This window comes from Eulemur rufifrons, chromosome 8, assembly GCF_041146395.1.
Source record: "Eulemur rufifrons isolate Redbay chromosome 8, OSU_ERuf_1, whole genome shotgun sequence".
NCBI lineage: Eukaryota > Metazoa > Chordata > Mammalia > Primates > Lemuridae > Eulemur > Eulemur rufifrons.
Window position 1 is genome coordinate 66,959,058 of NC_090990.1, and position 18,310 is coordinate 66,977,367.

The 18,310-nt window shown below is 38.7% G+C and overlaps 1 protein-coding gene across 1 annotated transcript; it reads right to left on the reverse strand.

Annotated features, from left to right (window-relative positions):
• Window positions 1-3,941: 3,941 nt before the first annotated feature.
• On the reverse strand, window positions 3,942-10,137 carry C8H1orf52 (chromosome 8 C1orf52 homolog). Its single transcript, XM_069478148.1, has 3 exons — window positions 9,858-10,137; window positions 9,026-9,224; window positions 3,942-4,322 (listed from the first exon to the last, which is right to left on the reverse strand). Exons 1-3 carry the CDS (start codon window positions 10,131-10,133, stop codon window positions 4,249-4,251), a joined length of 549 nt encoding a protein of 182 aa, XP_069334249.1. The 5' UTR covers window positions 10,134-10,137; the 3' UTR covers window positions 3,942-4,248.
• Between the last annotated feature and the right edge of the window lie 8,173 nt (window positions 10,138-18,310).

Here is an 18,310-nt window from a genome sequence, read left to right on the forward strand (position 1 = left end):
TCTATCGAATGCCTACTATGTGCCAGGCATTGTTCTAGTCAATGAACAAAACAGGCAAAAAGTCCCTCCTCCATGGACAGTACATAAAAGTGCTTCTTGGTATCTCCCCACCCTGCCTCCTTTCACTAAAATGCTATGTGGAGGGAAATAAAGACAGAAAACTTTAGGATTTTATGAAAACGCCAGATCATTTGCTGGGAATTTTACACTTTTTTGCAGGAATGTCTGGAACTTCTGTACTATTATCAAATGGAGGGGTGACGTAGGAAAGCATTGCAGTATGGAGACAAAACTCTAAAATCCCAAACACCACTAATGGCATATTTTAAAGTCCAGTGGTAGATTTAAATTAGTCAAAGTTTTTGACTTAAATTGAGATGCTGAGTTCACTTAGATCATACTTACATCTTTCAAATATCTCTGGTAGGGCTTTGTATGTAACTAACTTAATTGTATGACACGTTTTATATTAGATTATGTCCAAACCTGCATTAGTCCATCTATTTTAATTAAAAAATACATAGTTTGCAATAAATGAAACCTTCCACTCAGCCATTATATCTTAGTAAGCACTACCAGTTTCTCATATCCTCTCTCTTCTCTGAAGCTAACTCACCATGCATCCACAGGTATGTTGCTTCACCTCGCTGGGCCTATTTTCCATTCTCTAATTTGAAAATGGTAAAACCTACCTCATTAGGGTTTTAGAAAATAAAATACTACTATAATTGAATTTTGTTTACTCAAAAGCACTACACAGTATTAAGGTGTAAGATCAAAAAGTTGCAAGTTTGAAAAAAAGTCCAGACTGTAGTGTTTTAATGGCTAAAAAGCAGTGTCAAATTTCTCAGTAATGATTTTTGATTCTAGTTAGAATATTTTCCATAAAACTCTATAAAGCTATTTGCACTTTGAATTTATCTTTTTATTTTATTATTTTTAAAATTAGAGACAGGGTCTTGCTCTGTTGCCCAGGCTGGAGTGCAGTGGTGGGCTGCCCACTGCAGCCTTGAACTGCTCGGCTCAAGCGATCCTCCCACCTCAGCCTCCCAAGTAGCTGAGACTACAGGTGTGTGCCACCATGCCCAGCTGATTTTTCTATTTTTTATAGAGATGGGGTCTCACTATGTTGCTCAGGCTGCTCGAATTCCTGGCCTCAAGCAATCCTCCCACCTGGGCTTCCCAAAGTGCTGGGATTACAGGTGGGAACCACTGTGTCCAGCCTATATTTTGAATTTTAAAACATGGCCCATGTATGCTTAGTTCTTTTTTCATATTACCCTGTACAAAACAAAGTCATTTATGCCTGATGTAGTTTAACTTTATTTTAAAGATGAAGAAACAAAAGAAACATCAAGTGATTGATTCTCTGAAAAGGATACTTGGATAGAGAATTTTTCTCATTTACATGGATTTTTATAACTCTTCCCGATTGGGTTTTCACTAGCTGAACCACACTTTACCTCAGTACTCACACAGACACACTTGTACAAACATGTTCCCAGGACATCTCTGAAGGGGAAATAAATCCATTCTCCAATGTGGTGATAGATGTACAGTGGTATGAAAGTCCATTTTCCAAACAGGAATATTTCTGTGAAGGTGAAACAATCCATAAACAAGTTCATTTCCCTTTCCATTTTTTGAAAAGAAACCCAATGAGATACAAATGACTGAGTTAGCCTGCTCCAAAATATTTAGCCTGCTCCTTCCTAAGTCCTCTCTTCCCCTTCATAAAATAAAAACTAGCTGTGACCTGTACTGGCATTAGGTGAACATCTCCCAGCAGTTGCTTAATAATTCCACAGGCGTAGCCACTACCTGTTTGAAAAATTAAAACACACACCCTTGCTCTAAAAGATTGATATTTGCTTTCCCACTTCTGTTATTGTCTAGAAAGGAGGCTCAAAGCACCAGCAGGGATGAACTAGTGAGCTTTTGTTCTCTGCCACAAACTAATTGATCTAAGTTGGGAGTTGAACCCATAAAGTAAAAAGAGATTTAAAAGATTTTCAGTGAGTGGCATGCTGGGCTTTTGTGTATGAGCTTTGCTTTATGTGCTAATTTTAAAACCTTGTAGTACTACAGTAACTTCTGAGATATGTGTTCCACCAATACATGGATCCAAACTATAGATTTCTCCAGAGCCTGGGAATCACCACCTCACCATTATAACTCAATTCATTTGTGTTTAGTTTGGTGTCACACTGGGGCTATGCTTTAGCAGTTGATGCCACTCCCTAGTATATGACACTGTACATTTCCAAATTCTTCACATACAAAGACTTCAATTTAAAGAAAACTTCTTGCTTTAGCAATTACTTCAATTTTGGAATTCATATATTTGCAAACCTAGAGGATGTGCAGCTATAGAATTGGTTTTTCTAAGTTCGAGATATACTGAAAGCCATCATACTCTGAAGCACCTTCCTTATTCTCCAAAACCCCATGGCTGGCACAATCACTTTTAATAATTTTTACAAATTTTAATCTACTCAACCCGTGTTCTTAAGTAAACAAATTTTATATAATTTTTCATATTTTGTCTTCCACAATGGGGGAAAAAACAGACTGGAGATTTTTTTTTTTTTTTTTGAGACAGAGTCTCACTCTGTTGCCCAGGCTAGAGTGAGTGCCGTGGCGTCAGCCTAGCTCACAGCAACCTCAAACTCCTGAGCTCAAGCGATCCTCCTGTCTCAGCCTCCCGAGTAGCTGGGACTACAGGCATGCGCCACCATGCCCGGCTAATTTTTTTTTCTATATATATTTTTAGCTGTCCATATAATTTCTTTCTATTTTTAGTAGAGGTAGGGTCTCGCTCTTGCTCAGGCTGGTCTCGAACTCCTGAGCTCAAACGATCCGCCCACCTCGGCCTCCCAGAGTGCTAGGATTACAGGCGTGAGCCACCGCGCCCGGCCCAGACTGGAGATTTTTAAAGAATGTCTTCTTTATACACGGAATGTGCAGTATACTATAGGTAACTCTTGTCTCTTAAAGGCGTAAGAATCATGGAAAGATTGAGGGAGTGTGTAACCTCTCCTTTTTATTGCTCAAAATGCTACAAATAACTGCACTGCATTTTGGACTATAGAACTTAAATCGAAGATTACATCTTCCTAACAAACTCTTGTTCATTTTGCTGAGTATTACTATATGTAAAGCATTAATATAGGACCTCAGTAGAGAAAATATGTAGAAGTGGAGTTGCCAGATTAATGTCCTGAATATTACAGATACTAAACATCATTTATCTGAAATTCAAATTTAACTGGGATCCCATTTTTTTATTTGCTAAATCTGGCAACCCTTTGCAGAAGATCCTTATCTTCTGTAAACTATTATATTTAGTAGGGAAATTAATCAATGAATAATAATATGAGGCATATATGATAAGTGCAGTCATACAAGCAGAAGAAAAAGGTCTCCACTATTACACAATAGAAGAGTACCTGGAAAAGATGGCAATTGATGTAGCTCTTGAAAGATGACTAATTTTTAATTGACAGATGGGTGGTTTAATGTGATGATTTTAGAGTTCAAGTGTCCTGAGTTAAATTCCAAATTAATCACTCACTAGCTGTGTTAACATTAGACAAGTTACTCAAGTATTCTTTATTATAAAATGAGGATACTAATACCTACCTTACTAGGTTATTTGAGGATCAGAGATAGCATATGCATAAAGCACCTGGAACATAGGAGGTACCCCTTAAATGGTAATACTTATTATTACAATTGAAAACATCACATGGCAAAGAGGGTACTTGTCCCAAATATTCAGATGTTAATATTATACAGTAATAGTAATATTGAATAAGTAATTTTATTTCCACGATCTATTTACACTGTACAGACACTGTTGAAAAGCACCCTACAAGTTCACAGTACATTACAATATATTTACGTTAAAAATATATTCCTTTATAAAAGGTTCATAGAACATTGGCATGTCAACATGTGACAAAATTCTCAAAGCATGTTACCAATTCTGTGATAGCAAGAATGTTTTCCAAGTGTTGTCAATTTCACAATCACAAGTCACCATTTGAGTTTTAAATACATACAAGTTTTAAATAAAAAATGAACTCTACAGTGGACAGTTCTTGAGGCAATACTTATTAGATTTCATTAACATATGTATTTTCATGGAAATGTTGGGTGATCATAATCCAGAATATCAACTTAATTCGCCCAAAGAAATATTTCAATAGGTTTAGCAGTCCAGAAATTCTAGTCATTTGTTGTTTTCTACTTTTTCTTCTTTGCTGGTTCTCCTGGTTCTACTTTGCGCTTTTTAGAAGTATGCTCATCTTTTTCATCATCTTTAAATAGGAAAGGAAGAGTTTCAATCAGTAATTTTTAAAAAACCAACATGTTAAGAATTAAAATTTCATTGGCTTTATACCAAAATCATCAACTAATGTTTCTTCCAAAGTTTCCCAACAAAAACCAAAAGTTAAGTTTTAGAACTCTGACTTTAAACTGCATGTGAAAGTAAGCAATTTTTTTCTATTGAAGCAATACAAAATTCACCAAGTGACCCTTTAGTGCTATATTAAGATAGCTTAAATGATTTTATTTCCAGAAAAATCAGATTTGTTCTGAAAAAGTTCCTCCCAAATATTCTACAGTATACACATTGTGTATATCCAAATACTATCTACACTTTGTAAGAATGGAGTATTTTTTTTTTCCCCACAAAAAATATCAATCTAACCATGACAATATGTAAGTGACTCTTTCTCAGCTGTCCTTCTCCTTTCAATCTGCTTTCTCTCCTCCAAAAACAACTTCCTTCTCCCCATCTCATTCTCCACTCCTCCCAAATCTTTATATTTTGAGGCTAAAAAACACTCACAAGAAGGTTTCACTAAACCTCTATTTTCAATTTTGTCCTAAGAAGTTAGTTTTAATTTTCTCCCCATTCATAGGAGGGTCAGAACATTCTAATGGCAACTGAAAAAGACCTATCTTCCCTGCTTCATCTTATGGAGACTCTGGATAGGGGAGGGAAGTGAGAAGAGCATTATATTAAAACAATGTCCTTTACACCCTTCCAAAATGTTGTTAGTGTTTGTAGCCACAGAAAATTTCCAACTCATAAAAATGCTGTCAAACCTGAAAAAGTGGACCCTTTATTCTATTTAAAAAATCCAACTATATGGTTCAATAAAACAGAGTAGAATAGACTAGTTGCTAATTCCCAGCTCTCTAAACAAGTGTGGTATTATTTTAAGAACTCCATATAGAGTAAATAACATGTAAAAGATGTTATGATTTATAAAGTACAAATTTATTTTGAGCACATTACTGATTTGTAGCTCTTGATCAACAGATACTCAAAGTTCAATGCGGGTACCATGTGGTGATCTATAAAATATTGTGATGTTGAAAGGGGCCTTCATATTAAAAAGTTTGGGGAACTGCTGATATCAAATCATAAATTCTTTGAAGGAAACATATTTAAAATCTTAAGCTTTCAATTCTCTTCTCAGAATATCGTATTTGTTGATGTGGAAAATTAGTATTAGCAGGTGATTCATCTTCATTCATCTTCAGAGACACCATGGTGATGTTATCCATGTTTCACAGAGCACTATGGATTTATGTTGGCAGAGTAATAAAATAACAATTCAGATCAATGACTTGTCCCAGGAATTTACAAGCCAAAGTTTTAATCTATAGTTTATCATGTAAACACACAAAAGTACTAGCTCTATAAATCAACTGATAATGGTAGACTGCTCAAAAAAGCTAAGGCCTTTGCATTTTAATTGGAGTTAATTATCACCAAACTTGTTTTTTGGGATTATTTGCAGTAGTAATATAAAAATTGAAAGCATTAAGTCTACTACAAAATTTACTGTTCATTAAAACACATTAAAAAGATGATTCTGAAACACTTCTGCTTTTAATCTGCCACTTTGACAAGTAAATTTACTGAATTTAACAACAAAACCATAAACTACTGGGGTTGAAAAAATAACTCCCATCAGTGATTGAGCAGAAGTGCTAATGCCATCTAGTGTCATGACAAGGCATTGTTCTAAAAACTAATGCAGGAAAAAAAATCTGAAAATGTTCATCAGCTTTACTGAGCTTTTTCACTGTGTCATATGTACAGATGTATTGGTGAGGAAATAATTTTTCTATTATAGAACTCTAATCACTCAAGATAAGTAAGTTTAACTTATCAATATAAACTAACTTTCTAAATTCCACAAGAAAGCAAAATAAAATAAAAAGCATTAGCTACATTAACTAGGTTTTTACAATTAATTACACGTTGATAAAGCTACAACTATTAATAATATCTAAGCCTTACTTATCTACATTTTATAACCACTAAACAAGGAGCGCTGACAAGTAGCAAGACCCAATGATAAGTTCTGAGCTTTTCTCAGCTTTTCCTCTAAAGTAACTGGCCTAGCAAAAAAAGGCCAAAGGGCAGAAAAATGGGAAGGCAAAATAAAAACAAGGTCTAACTTGATAATCTGAAATTTAGACAATTCAAGAGTGTCTGATACATATTTTATGAATCAAAAAAATAGAGGCTAAAAAATGTCAGGAAAATCAATTTTACAGTGACTTTATGAACATGGTATGGAAGTCTGAAATGGCAAATTTCTTTTTTTTTTTTTTTTTTTTTGAGACAGAGTCTCGCTCTGTTGCCTGGGTTGGAGTGCCATGGCGTCAGCCTAGCTCACAGCAACCTCAAACTCTGGGGCTCAAGCAATCCTCCTGCCTCAGCCTCCTGAGTAGCTGGGACTATAGCATGCGCCACCATGCCTGGCTAATTTTTTTCTATACATATTTTTAGCTGTCCAGCTAATTTCTTTCTATTTTTGGTAGAGATGGGGGGGGGGGGTGTCTTGCTCTTGCTAAGGCTGGTCTCGAACTCCTGACCTTGAGCGATCATCCTGCCTTGGCCTTCCAGAGTGCTAGGATTACAGGCGTGAGCCTGGCCTGAAATAGCAAATTTCTAAAAAGTGGGTCTTTTTGTCTTTTGATATCTACATTTGCTTTCTGATGGAGCATGATCATTTGATCAAAAGGACAGCAATTTTCTATGGGAAAAGCAGGGTTACTTGCCCCATATTTGGAATTCCTTCTAACTTAAAAGGCAAGATGGAAAAAAGATAATTCTTTCTTGCTTGCTTGCCCCGGTAGATACTGGACTTTTCCACATACAGACAAAGATATGACAGCACCAGCCTACGAAAACCTAGCTTGGATATCAACTTCAGTGTCCTTACTGCCATCCTCCCTACAGAAGGACAGCTATATTTCAAACACTGTAGGTTGGAAAACATCAAGAGACCAAACTCCAGTTTAATAAGGTATAATTTCCATTTAAAGGCCTGAATTTGAATCCTTATTCTGCCTCTTCTTAGTTGTGAGAATTTGGGCAAATTCTTTAATCTCAGATCATTTTCTTGTCTGTAAAATACTAATAATGGATCATGTACCAGTCTGTATCAGGTAGCTAAGAGTAATACTTTCGAAAATTTCTGTGAAAGTACCTATTCTAGAACTTGGCATTTTCTAGTTTTGTGACCTTGGACAAGTCACCTCTTATTTCCACATTTCCCTATCTTGTTTCACAAGGTGTTCTAAGGATTAAAAATTATTTATGCAAAAGTATTTTTATTAATTATATAAAATATTATACAATGAGGTATTATAAATGCTCATTTCATTTAAGGTTTCCAAAGAGATGCCAATTACTGAAGATGAGTCTTCAGAAGTGATTTCTAATACATATTGGGAAATCAGCAAAAGAAATGAAAAAGCTAGGTAGAACTAAAACTAGAGTAAGAACTCTGACCAATTCTCCTTTCCCTTAAAACAAAACATAATTCTCTGCATGGCTGTAAATGGGCAAAGAAATTGAACTGTGGGAAGATCAGAAATCTGTTTAATAAAAGTGGCACATTCTTTCTTAAAAATGATAGTCCAAAACATTTAGTTCAACAATTATCCACTGAATACTTACAATGTGCTAGTAACTATGATAGAAACATAAAGACCTGAATCCTGCTGTTTCAGGAACTCATTTTCATAATGGAGACAGACTTATAAAAAAGAAAATCGCATACAGGTGGTAAGTGCAATCAACAGCATTAGCACATACAAGGTACAGACGAGGAATTAATTAGAGGCGATACCTGAGATTTTTTTCTTCTTCTCTGAGTTGGATTGTGAAGGATGAGTGAGTTTACCAGCCAACGAGGGAAGAAAGAACACTTCAGACTAAGGTGCAACAGGAAACCATAAAATAGTACAGTCTATTCATCTTCTGGATTTCAAGGTCTTAAAGTGCTGGAAAGGGGGCTATGCAAAATGAGGGTGGAAAGGGAAGCAGGGCCTATCACTGAAGGCCCTGACTCCATCCTATTGGTGAAGGGTTTTAAGAAGGCAAATTATGTAATCAGATGTGACTTTTAAAAACTGAACACTGGCTGGGCACAGTGGCTCACACCTGTAATCCCAGCACTTTGGGAGGCTGAGGTGGGAAGACGGCTTGAGGCCAGGAGTTCAAGACCAGCTTGGGCAACATAACATGTTATTGTTCATTTCTTATTTGGTCTAAGTCCAAGTAAGAAATGAAATTATTCATTTTGCCACACTAATTTTAGCTCTAAAGCACATCTGCTTTAATATAAGATGAAGCCTTCAGCACTTCGCAGCTGCAGTCACAAGAATCCATGAACTCATGTTGTTCTAATAAGGCACCATAAATCACAGAGACTACTGGCTGAGATATCAGAGATTTCACTTTAAAGCCTGAATAATTTATGATCTTTCACTAAAACACAGCAAATACTACCGGCTGAGCGATCAGAGACTTCACTTTAAAAGCTATGTATGATCTTTCTCAAAAACAGAACAAAAAGTACCAACGACCATACTTAAGTTTGCCAATTCACTAGATTTAAATTTTGTTCATTAAATATCTCATTCTTCTTAAGCCCATCACGGGGACCAAAAGATATTAATTACTCCTGGATTTTGACCCCCTTACCTGATTCCACTGTCTCCTCCCCTTCTGGTAGAAGCCTAGCTTTCTTAGCATTCTGCGGGGCATCGTCACCATTGTCCTCGTATATGTTAGACCATTTTATAGCCATATCCAGCTCTGGAGGCGGAGGTTTCTTTTCAGTAGTGTAGGTCTCAGGAGGTGGTACATAGTTTGACTTCCATATTTTGAATTCCTTTGGAGGCTGTTAAGCAAGCACATTAAGAAGCACTGTGACAAACCAAGGTTCCTAAGATCGGTGGGATCACATGCATCTTCCTGCCGTTCGCTTATTGTTCAGGCTGACTTTTTTTTTTAAGGTTTAAAGACACATTTTTCCATCAAAATCATAATACCGTTAAGTGAAAAGCCAAAGGGTTCCCTATATGAATAAAGCTAATAGCTTTTAGTTACCAAAGAAGAATCCAGTCTCAGAGATACTACGCCAAGGCTGACCCCTTCAGGAGGCTGCAGCAGACACTGTCTTGGAGGCAGCACCGCAGGCACTTCGGCGTCAAAGGGAAGGGGTCTCGGGGAGAAGCTGCAGCGGGGGGGCGGGGGAGTCACCACCGTTAGTCCTCGCCGCGCGGGGTGGGGGCACCGAGCGCGGAGGTCTGGGTCACCTCACAAGGGGGCGGGGCTGCGGGTCTGGTCCGACACCCACCAGGCTGGGGGAGGGGGCCCGGGCTCCCCAGGGCTGGAGGTGGGAGGGGTGGTGCGGCATCCCGCAGGGGATGACTGCGTGTAGGGGAATGGACAGCCGGCCCCCCGGAGAGAGCTCAGGAGGAAGGGGGCGGAGGCCGGGGCCAAGACCGCGAAACGGGGTCGGGCACCTCACCTCCTCAGGAGCCTTGACGACGTGCCTCTCCCAGTCTATCTGCTTGTTGAGCGGATTGTAGAGAAAGGCTGGGCGAGTCACGCTGCTAAACAGCTCGTCGGGTCCCGGCAGCCGCTTCTCTGCCTTGCTCCCACAGCTGCCCGCCGACTTCGCCGGATCAGCGGTTCTGCGACTTGTCTCTTCGGGCTCGATGTTATCCTCCTCACCTGAGGAGCCTGAGCTGCTGCTCCCGTAAGCCGCGAAATAGCTCAACGGGTCCTTCTCCTCGGCTGCCATGACGGCTGCGCGCGACGACCTAAGACTCCGCCGGAAGTCGGAAGCCGTTCCAGGGCCCACCCCGTGTTTGGCCCCGCCCCAAGCCTTGCCAGCGGTCTCGCGATCGGCGCCCCCTTGCGGCTGCGCCACGCTCCTGCGACCTGGCTGAGGGACTGAGGATGGAGGCGGGGCCCGACGCATTCCTAAGCAGGGACTTCCTTTGCTCATCCTTGAGCAGCCCTGCGGAGAGAGGAGGTTCTGAGCCAGGGTTCCCAGCCAAACTTTCTGCATTCAATAGCATTTATTAAAGGCACAGAAGAGCTAAGACTTTTTGTCTTTTCACTGTCACTCCACTTTAGCCCCTGCTCAGAGATAACCACTGCATCTCCTCTTCTAAATGTAAATTACTCTCACTGTGCTTCCCTTGGTTGTCATAAAAGATCTCGTGCTGGGACCTCAAACACCTACTTAGTGGAACAGTAACATAACCATGTGCCTCATCACCAGGGAAACTAGAAATCTTTGACACCTTTTGGTGAAATAAGAGAGAATGATGCCCAAGTGAAGTTGGTATTAGTGTAAATGTTCAGACCTACTTAAGGATGCTTACTTCTTAGGTGATACTAATATCTTGCCATCCCTGCCTGGAGGTAGGCTCCAGGGGCAGAGATGTGTATCGTGTTCACTCCTCTTTCCCAAATCATGGAGGATAATGTGAGCTCCTTGAGGGGAGGAGCCAGACTGTGTTTTTTTCATTTTTATATTCCTGCTACCCAGCACAGTGTTACAGAGTAGATGATCAATAAATATTGTTGGATTATAATAACTTATGACGGTTTGGGTCTCCATAGTATTTCTCAATTTTTTCCATCCAAGTATTGATGGAGGAAAATGACAATCCCAAGGTGCAAAGTTTGGGAGTCCCTAAAACCATCCTCACTCCTGACACCAATTGCAAGTTCAGGAGTCCCTTGAACCACCCTCAAGTTTGATGACTTGCTAGAAGGACTTACAGAACTCACTGAGAGCTGTTATATTCATGGTTACAGTTTATTATAGCAAAAGGATACAGAAAAGAAACCAGCCAAGGGAATAAGCCCATAGGGCAGAATCCAGGAGTGTTCCACATTCAGAGCTTTCAGTTGTCCTCTCCCATTGAAGGTATGGATAGTACTAGCTTCTCCTGGCAAAGATATGTGACAATGCGCATGGAGTATTGCCAGCCAGAGCAGCTCAGTTGAGCTTTGGTGTCCAGAGTTTTTACCGGGGCTTGGCTATATAGGCATGGTTACCTGCCCACATGGCTGACCCCAGTCTCCAGCCCTTCCAGAGGTTGAGCTGATACATTGTGGGCCAAAGCCCTGTGGGCATAATTCTTTTTTGTAATACAATATAATATCTTGAAAATGTATGCAAATATTATATAGTTGTCCCTAATATAGCTCTTTTATTTTATTAGACAAAAATATTTAAAATTACTTATTACTGAGTAAAACTGACACCCTAAGAAGATAACTACATTTACCCAGTGGTTTTTAAAACTGGCCCACTCTTGAGTTCCTCTAAGGTTGAGTACCCAGTTTAAGCAGCATGAATCCTTGTTATGAAAGCCAATAGATTCTGTGTGATTTGGTCCACAGAAGGTCCACTTCTTACTTAATCTTTCAACCAGATAGGTCTCCTTGAAACATTTTCTCTTACCTCTCACTAGATCATACACTTTAGTTCTCTTTCTATTTCACAGGGCCCTTTCCAGTTCTGTTTGTTGCCTTCTCTGTATCACCTATAGCTGTAGAAGCACCCCAGGCTCAGTCCTGGGTTTTCCCCTTTTTTAAAACCTACCCACCATTTTAAGGTGAACTCACCAAGTCCCATGGTTTTAAATACTACTTTAGGCCAGGCATGGTGGCTCATGCCTGTAATCCTAGCACTCTGGGAGGCCGAGGAGGGAGAATCGCTCGAGGTCAGGAGTTCAAGACCAGCCTGAGCAAGAGCGAAACCCCGTCTCTACTAAAAATAGAAGGAAATTAACTGGACAACAAAAAACCAAAAAAATATATAGAAAAAATTAGCTGGGCATGGTGGCGCATGCCTGTAATCCCAGCTACTCGTGAGGCTGAGGCAGTAGGATTGCTTGAGCCCAGGAGTTTGAGGTTGCTGTGAGCTAGGCTGACACCATGGCACTCTAACCCGGGCAACAGAGTGAGACTCTGTCTCAAAAAAAAAAAAAAAAAGTAAATACTATTTTATATTAGTAACTCCCACATTTATGTAACCAGTCCAGAAGTCCTCCTGAACACCAAACTCCTATATCCAATTTCCTACTTCAGTGTCTTACAACCCCCTCAAACTTAGCATATTTGTGGGAGATTGTCTACAAAAATGGCTGCCAACAATTCCTTCTGTCTGAATTTTCCTAGTGATTAGATTCAGGTTATAAATCTTTGGCAGGAATATCATGGAAGTGGAGTTGTGGTTTTCTCATCTCATTCTATCAGGAGGCACATGATTTCAATTTGTTCTGGCACTGATGGTTTTACCTTTGATTTCTTGATTAACTTGGTGTCTGCCAGGCTTCTCCACCGTAGTTACTTTTTTCCCCCTTTGTAAATAATAAGTGTTTTGTAGGGAGTTACTTTGAGACTGTCAATATCCCATTCTCTATCAAATTGTTTGTTCATTTATTTACATTAGCATCGGTTCATGGTTTCTTATTTTATTAAATGAGTTATAATCCATTATTATCATTATTTATTTTGATGTTGACATTGTTCCAGTTTTGGCCAATGGGAGCCCTTTCAAAGAGGCTCTGTGTCCTTTGGACATGTCCCCATAATTCTTTGAGCACCTGCCTGCTTTCTGGAATGTTACAGACTCATCTTTTTTTTCCCCAAAAATATTAAGGGGGTACAAAAGTTTTATATATGGATCACTTTTGTACTGCTTGAGTCCCAGCTAAAGGTGAGCCTGTCACCCAAATAATATTCATAGTACTCATTTGGTAGGTTTTTGTCCCTCTCCTCCTCCCCTCTGGTTGATTTCCACTAAGTTTTACTTCCCTCTGTGCACTTGTGCTCATCAGTTAGTTCCAACTTAATAGTGAGTACATCTGGTGCTTGTTTTTCCATTCTTGAGACACTTTGCTTAGGAGAATGGTCTCCAGTTCTATCCAGATTGTTGCAAAAGGTATTAATTCGTCTCCTTTTATGGCTGAGTAGTACTCCATGGTGTACATATACCACATTTTGTTAATCCACTCATGAATTGATGGGCACTTGGGTTGATTCCACATCCCAGACTCATCTTATACTTTGCCCTGGAATTAGCCATTAGCCATTAGCCATTTTCTTTTAATGGAGAATGGTATTTAGAAGCCAAGATCTGGGCGCTAGGTGTGCTCATTGCTAATGAGGTGGTAATGTTTGTAGCTTCTCACAATGGACAAAGCTAGGCAATGTATTTATTTCTATATCTATATATATTGAATCTGTATATAGATATCTATATATATTTCTATATCTATATATATTGAAAATCTTGAGTTCACACTGATACTTCCAATTTTAATCCAATATTACAGAGTTTCTTTTAGTTTTCTCTCTTTTTTTTTTTTTTTTTTTTTTTTTTTTTTTTTTTTTTTTTTTTGGAGACAGAGTCTCGCTTTGTTGCCCGGGCTAGAGTGAGTGCCGTGGCGTCAGTCTAGCTCACAGCAACCTCAAACTCCTGGGCTTAAGCGATCCTACTGCCTCAGCCTCCCGAGTAGCTGGGACTACAGGCATGCGCCACCATGCCCGGCTAATTTTTTTTGTATATATATATTTTAGTTGTCCATATAATTTCTTTCTATTTTTAGTAGAGACGGGGTCTCGCTCAGGCTGGTCTCGAACTCCTGACCTCCAGCGATCCACCCGCCTCGGCCTCCCAGAGTGCTAGGATTACAGGCGTGAGCCACCGCGCCCGGCCAGTTTTCTCTCTTTCCATATAAATATAACTCCATATAAAAATAACTCCATTCTCCAACAATGAGAAATCTGGCTTCCTTTATCCTAACTGTGTTTACATATTTGATCAGTACCCAAATATACAGCCACTCTTCTATCACTGCTGCTGGTCCTTTCCCCAGGTGGATAAACTGCTTACTCCACTTAGGATCTGACACACTGCATTACACTGCCCTCTTTACTCCGTTCCTTCTTGAAGCTCTGATGCTGGGCCACCCCTACAAACACCTCTCTCTATCTGTGAAATCTCATCTCAACCCAGGCTCCTGGGCTCCCCATACTCACCACGCCCCTACTGTTATGTTCCAGCCACACAGGCACATGCAGTCCTCACTAACTCATTCTTACCTTGGGGTTTTAACCTCAATGTTACTTCTATCTGGAACCCTTCCCCCGGAACTTCCCATAGTTGGCTCCTTCCTTATGATTTAAGTCTCAGCTCAAAGCCTCACCTGCTCTAAGAGGCTTTCCATGATAATACTATCAATTACCTTCCCAATTTACTTTTGAACTCATGCTTTTTGTCTCCATGGTAACTAGAATTATCTTGGTTTTGTTTATTTTCTAACCCTCTCTCCCTATGAGAACATGAGTTATATGAGAACACAAGCTTTGTATACTTTATCACTGTATGAACAGCACCTAGAATAATAGGTACTCAGTAATTCTTGAATTAATGAAAGAAAAAATGCATAATTCCAATCTTACCTTTCTGCTTTTAAGAAATGCTAATAAGGGTGCATGGATTTGTGGAAAGAATATTGATTTTTTTTTTTAAGACAGAGTCTCACTCTGTCACCCGGGCTAGAGTGCTGTGGCATCAGCCTAGCTCACAGCAACCTCAAACTCCTGGGCTCAAGCAATCCTACTGCCTCAGCCTCACGAGTAGCTGGGACTACAGGCATGTGCCACCATGCCCAGCTAATTTTTTCTATATATTTTTTGTTTTTTAGTTGTCCAGCTAATTTCCTTCTATTTTTAGTAGAGATGGGGTCTTGCTCTTGCTCAGGCTGGTCTTGAACTCCTGACCTCGAGCGATCCTCCTGCCTCAGCCTCCCAGAGTGTTAGGATTACAGGCATGAGCCACCGTGCCTGGCCAAGAACGTTGATCTTAATAGTCAAACAGCCCTGGATTTTAATCTTAAAGAGCTGTGTGACTTTAAACCATTGACTTTGAGTTTGTTTCTTGTAAGAAAAAAAAAAAAAAGGTGACATTAAAACCTACCTTGCAGGGTTGTTATTAGGATTAAAAACAAGATCACACATGTGGAAACATCAAACTCAGTATTTGGCACTCAATAAGGCTGTGGTTCCCAAACTTGGTTGCACAATGGAATCGTCTGGAAATCTGATGCCTGGCTTCCACACTCAAACATTATAATTTAATTGGTATGAGGTGCAGTCTGGTGACTGGATCTTTAAAAGCTCCCCATTGATTCTAAAATGGGCAGCAAAGTTTGGGGACCACTGTAATAAAGACTATTTCTGATAATGAAATAAAACAGTATGGCAAATTCAGGGTGAAGATTTTAGGAGTAGCATTCCAGTCACCTGTGTATATTTGTGCTGAAATTCAGCTCTCCTTCCAGAAAGCCTCATAAGATTACATTTAACTGCAGATAGTTTGCTTCTCCTTCAAAGTCAACAGTGTACATATTTATCCAGAGATACAAGATGAGGTTGGAGCCTGAAACTTACTGCTCTTTTTCACATTGCTTAGGTAAAAAGATGGTAGCTGTAACACTTGACTTCTATCTCGTATCATATACAAACGTTACTTTGAAATGGATCTCAGAGCTAAACAGGAAACTAAAACAACAACTAAACTTACCGAAGAAAACACAGGAGAATATCATCATGATGTTGGGAAAAATTTCTTAAACAAGAAACAAAATCACTAACCATTAAACAAAAAAATATTGATAACGGACTTAAAATCAAAAACTATCAAAACAAACAAAAAGCCCCAAATAAAATAAAACCTCAAAACAAAAAGATTAAAAAAACAAACAAAAAAACAACTTGCCATTATCCTGGTCTGTCCCTATTTTGTCGGTGTTGACCTTATACTAAGAGTGATATGCTGATCATAGATGAATTAACTCTTCAGAAGTGAATTCATTATGAAAAGACCTGAAGGAACATAATGCATGTAGACAAGAGAAAGAAGCCAATCTGAAAAAAGCTAGATACTGTATTATTCCAACTATGTAACTTTTTGGAAAAGATGAAACTATAAAGACAACAAAAAAAGCAGTGGTTGCCAGGGTTGAGAGGGAGAGAGAAATGAATAGGTGGAGCACAGGGAAGTTTTAAGGCAGTGAAATTATTCTGTATGATATTGTAATGGTGGACACATGACATTATGCATATGTCAAAACCCATAGAATGTACAATACAAAGAGTGAACCCTAATGTAAACTATGGACTTTGGTTAATAACACTGTATCAAGATTCATCAATTGTAACAAATATAACACACCAATGCAAGATGTTAATATGGGAAACTGGATGAGAAGGGGATATTTGGAAATATTCTTTATTTTCTGCTTTTCTGTAAACCTACAATTGCTCCAAAAAGTAAACTGTTAAAGAAAAAAAGAGTAAGCTGAAAGTTGTTTTTGTATCATGCTAATATGGTATCTCTGAAAAGTAACTTTTTCATTGCTCCATTAAATCAGCTTAGTAACAAACTGCATCCTATCATGTCAATCTATCATCCTAATTTATATGTTTTAGGCAATGGCTGGTTTTCAGTGTTTAAAGAAAAAAATGACTTTATAGGATTCAAAAACCCAAACACCGGGCGGGCGTGGTGACTCACGCCTATAATCCTAACACTCGGGGAGGCCGAGGCAGGAGGATGGCTCGAGGTCAAGAGTTTGAGACCAGCCTGAGCAAGAGCGAGACCGCGAATCTACTAAAAAATAGAAAGAAATTATCTGGACAACTAAAAATATATAGAAAAAATTAGCCGGGCATGGTGGCGCATGCCTGTAGTCCCAGCTACTCAGGAGGCTGAGGCAGGAGGATTGCTTGAGCCCAGGGGTTTGAGGTTGCTGTGAGCTAGGCTGACGCCATGGCACTCTAGCCCGGGCAACAGAGTGAGACTCTGTCTCAAATGAAAAAAACAAAAAACAAAAAAAAACCACATAACACCCTAAAAACCTAAGCTTATAGGAACCTAATTTTACTGTCTATATAGTTAGCCAACTGTCTAAAAGAAAACTCAGTGTTAAAACTGACCTATAAATATAGGAGCTATAGTATATCTAAATTATGATATTTGGTTCAATATTAAAAAAGGTATCCACATATTGAATTTTATTTTAATTAATGAAATGAAAAGTCTGCTTCTGCTTTTTAAAGCAGCTTCTTTAAATGTAATGCCACTATTCTTTTATGCTACATGCTAGAGGTGAAATACATTTCTCCACAATCCTTAGAAAATGCCTATACTACAAAAATCATCCAATCTTTATAAAAATTTTTTAAAAGCCAGTATGCCAGTCTTCTTCATGACTGATAAATTCATTAGTCCATCCAGAAATGCAACTCGATCTCACAACTTGAAGAAATGTTTTCTATAAATATTGGTACATATAAAAGTGTTCTAGATGTTTCCTAGAAAATGAAAATGAAAATTCTGAAACTCCAAAACATAGCACTACATTTTAAAAACTCCAAGACACAGCACTACATTTAAAAAAGTTATTGTTCCATCTCTGCTTTTTTGCAATTAACAAAAATATATAGGAGACAGATGTCAGGAAAGAGAATTTTAATTTAAATGAAAACAATGAGAGCGTAAGATTTATAAATGTGTAAAATTAGTCAAATTTTATTACACAACAAAAATATAAATCTGGCTAATGGCTCACTTATTCCAAATAGTATTGAAAATAGAATTGCCACACACCCCAAAACCAATTTGTTCTAGTTATTTTTAACTGTATAGTGGTTCTCATTAAAAAAGAAAAAGTACAGAGACGGTATTTTTTTAAACCCCACCAAATTACATGTAGTAAATGAGGTTTATGCCAAGATATTTTAAAGAATGAAAATGATAAAGCAAAGAATGTGAAAATCCTAAAAAAGTAGTATTAATTAGTAAGGTTAATAAGAAATGAATTTTGGCAAACTGAGGTCTTAGGTGGCTCAAACTCCAGCATCAGAAGGAGACCCTGTCAGTGCCTA